Source organism: Vigna angularis, chromosome 11, assembly GCF_016808095.1.
Source record: "Vigna angularis cultivar LongXiaoDou No.4 chromosome 11, ASM1680809v1, whole genome shotgun sequence".
Classification (NCBI taxonomy): Eukaryota; Viridiplantae; Streptophyta; class Magnoliopsida; order Fabales; family Fabaceae; genus Vigna; species Vigna angularis.
Window position 1 is genome coordinate 23,554,915 of NC_068980.1, and position 3,672 is coordinate 23,558,586.

Here is a 3,672-nt window from a genome sequence, read left to right on the forward strand (position 1 = left end):
AATAATAATTATTATTAATATCTCGTTTCTGTTACTATTTTAAAGTAAATATTATACAATATTTATTACCATTACATTATCGTAAATTTGCAATTATACCATAAATAATAAATATAAATAATACACTACAGATAATAGTTATTTTGGTAATTTATTTAGTAGTTAGACATGGATATTAAAAAGTTATCTCCCGGCAGTTTAAATTTAAATATTTTTAATTCAATAAAGCAAAGTTATACATTACAGATATTTATATATCTAATATATACTGCATTAATATATAAAATTCCTAAAAACAACAATACAATTATTATCATTAAGAAAACATATGAAATCCTACAATACCAAGATAATTCAAAGTGACATATTTTAAATTAAACATATACCGAGATTCAAATTAAATCCAGGATGGTGTGACGTATTAATTTTGTTAATTTATAATGTGGTTATTGCTTTATCTAAAAATTTTGTGAAAATTAAGAAAAAGCAAAGACAAAGAAGAAAGAAATGGTGGAGTCTGGTGCCCGATTTTAGCTTCTTTGATCTTATACGTGTCAAAGAAGTATTCAACGAAAATTTAATGAGGGTTTGATAATACAAATCGAACGTCACACATCCACAAGGTCCAAAGTTCATTTATGAGCTTAAAACCATTAAAAAGTTGTATGCATATATATTGAATAAAAAAAAGAAGTAAATAAGAGAATAAATACAAAAAAACATTATATGCCATTATGACCATTATTAATTCTTGTGATAATCATATTACCCAAAAATTGAAAGAGGGTGAATAAATGATTTAAATTAAGAAATTACCGGATTAGGGCACAACTACTACTATTCTATGCATTAAATGCTCCCATTACTTTACATGCCACCCTTTTTCTTGAATTCTCTTCCCACTCCTCCACTACCCATTAATTAATACCCCTCCACATTAAATGAAACAATTAATTAAAATTTAATCAAATTCATTTTAAAATTCAAAACCCACGATACTACCAAAGCCAGAAAACTGAATTTAATATAATTTAATTTAATTTAATTCAATCAGGATTTTTTTTGTCTTTTAATTTTACTGTAACGTACCATCACCTATCTTTATTGGCATATATAAATCTCTCACAGTCACACAAACGAAGGAACTCACACACACCCTCTGCTTTTTTCTCTGTTTTCCTTTCTTTCTATCTTCTTTCTCTCTCTCTCTCTCTCTCTAAATCCTCTGTGAGAACGCGCAGCAATGGCTGCTGAAGTTAGCTCTCTGATTCGGGTCATGGGTGGTGGCTACAAAGAGGAGCAACATCGAACCGTCGGAAACGAATCACACGGTGAGAAATCAACGGCTCTGATTACCCGCGACCTTCTTGGTGGGTCCTCAATTGAATCCCAGGAATTGGACCTCGATTTGCAGGTTCCTTCTGGCTGGGAAAAACGCCTTGACCTTCAGGTTTGTTCAGTTTTTCTGGATTTTATTTTTCCCGAGAAAATATTATAATAAAAAGGAAAAGAAAAATAAAACCTTTCTCTTTCACTGGAAAAAGTCACTATTCCTTAATCGGAAATTCCCTTGGTTTGTGTCGCGTTTTCGATGCAAAATTAACGACGGAATGAAACCACTGTGTTCTGTTTTTTTGTTTTCCTTGCTTCACCCGTTTCAGATTTTTGCTTTGTTTCTTATGGAGTTCGTTCGTGCTGTAGAATTCTTCGACTGGGAGGCTTTATGTTTTATTTTATTCTTTTATTGTTTATGATTTTGATTTGATTATTATTTATGAACGGAATATGTTCATGCGTTCATTGTTGTGCTCTGATTTGGAAGTTTTGCTATTTGCTTTCATGGTTTGTGATGATAATAAACAGAACATTATTGTTTTTAGAAGAAAAGGATAAAATTCAAAACTTTTCAGTCGGTGATTTTTTATTACTTTTTTCTTTTGTGGTATTGTTAAACTTTTGCCTTTTAATGTAACATCAGGTTTGTAATTACTCAATTTTCTCCCCCTTTGTACCTTTGTATTTATTTCTCATAAAGCTGAGTGTATAGGATTCATTTTTCTGGTATCCAAGCTTTATTTTCCATGATGTCATTTCTGAACTCCCCCCATAGATTCATTCACACCCTTCATATCAAATTTCATTCTTCTGCATCTCTCAATTAACTTGTTTTATTTGTTTGTTAGTATTTTGATCAATTAATTCCTACAACCCATGTGAATCTTTTAGTTAGTGATCTCATTTTTGTTCTTACAAATTTCCTTCTTTCATGAAACTTACTATGATGATAAGTATGAAAATCAAAATCGAAATCACTTTATAGTTGTGTAATTAAACTTTGGGTGGTTGTTGAAATTGTTATGGTGCAGTCAGGGAAAGTGTATCTTCAGAAGTGCAACACCACCACAATAGGGTCTCCACCAGTATCTGATCAGAAACTCAATGCAAAGTCAGCAGGGCCAAAGCTTCAGGACCTAAATTTCCCATCTTCATCTTCATCATCCAATGTTCTATTGAACCTCTTTGATGAATCAAGCTTGGACTTGAAACTTGTTTCATCCTCATTGCCCTCAAGCAACTACCAAAGTGTGTGCACCCTTGACAAGGTTAAGTCTGCACTGGAGAGGGCAGAGAAAGAGCCTATTATCAAGAAACGCACTTCATTTTTGAAGCCAACACTCTCAGCATCATCACCCTCTTATTCGTCATCCTCTTCTTCAATCAGGGAAAACACTCAAGAGGAAGATAGTGAAGAGAAGCTGGCTTCTTCTCCGATGGCTGCAGGGTGCCCTGGTTGTCTATCATATGTGATGATCATGAAGAACAATCCTAAGTGTCCTAGGTGCAACTCTCTTGTTCCTATTCCATCCATGAAAAAACCTAGGATTGATCTCAATATATCAATCTAAGTTGGTTTAGCGTAATTGGTGAAATTGTCTCCATTTCAGTATAATTTGTTATTTTTTCCTAAGGGTTTTGTAAATGGAATGATAGATGATGATAATTTTAGGTTCTTTTAAGGATAGGATTATTTGTTTACTGATATTGGCCAGGGGTTATGAATGTAAATGGAAAAGGTCATGCTGTCTTACTAGGAAAGTTAATAGAAAATTCTCCAATTTCTGACATTTTTGCCTTCTTTTTTTCTGCAATACTGTTAATGAATCATTATCTCCAATTCTCCCATTTTTTTTTTTACAAATCTGTCTTGGTTTTCTTCAATTAATTAATGATTTTTTCTATTGATTGAATTTGCATCAATTGAATGAATTCATTTAAGGTCTACTAAATATTGATAGTTGGATTCAAAGCTGCCATTATTATCATTTATAATATATGCTTATCATCTTGATTATTTCTTAGTGCTTTTTTTCTTTTCTCTGGTTGTACATAATAACTTTACAGTGATGAAATGTGCTTTGAATAATGAATATAATTTTTCCTCATTTGATGCTAGTTATTATAATGAAACGTTAGGTTAGGTGTGGATATGGAGCCAGAGATATCAGTTAAATAGCATTTAAATTTGTATTAAATATTTGCATTCACTGAAGCATGATATTTTGGTATATTAAATTTAAAAGATTTAAATGTTATTTAAATTATTTATTTTTGAAAGGAATATTTTAAAAACATTAAAGAGTATTTATTAATTTTGATTATTTGCTAATTTCT

The 3,672-nt window shown here is 31.2% G+C and overlaps 1 protein-coding gene across 1 annotated transcript; it reads left to right on the forward strand.

The window, feature by feature from the left end:
* Window positions 1-1,129: 1,129 nt before the first annotated feature.
* On the forward strand, window positions 1,130-3,125 carry LOC108333118 (uncharacterized). The gene is made up of 2 exons (XM_017568456.2): window positions 1,130-1,450; window positions 2,367-3,125. The coding sequence occupies exons 1-2, from the start codon at window positions 1,244-1,246 to the stop codon at window positions 2,904-2,906; spliced, it is 747 nt and encodes a 248-aa protein (XP_017423945.1). The 5' UTR covers window positions 1,130-1,243; the 3' UTR covers window positions 2,907-3,125.
* Window positions 3,126-3,672: the final 547 nt, after the last annotated feature.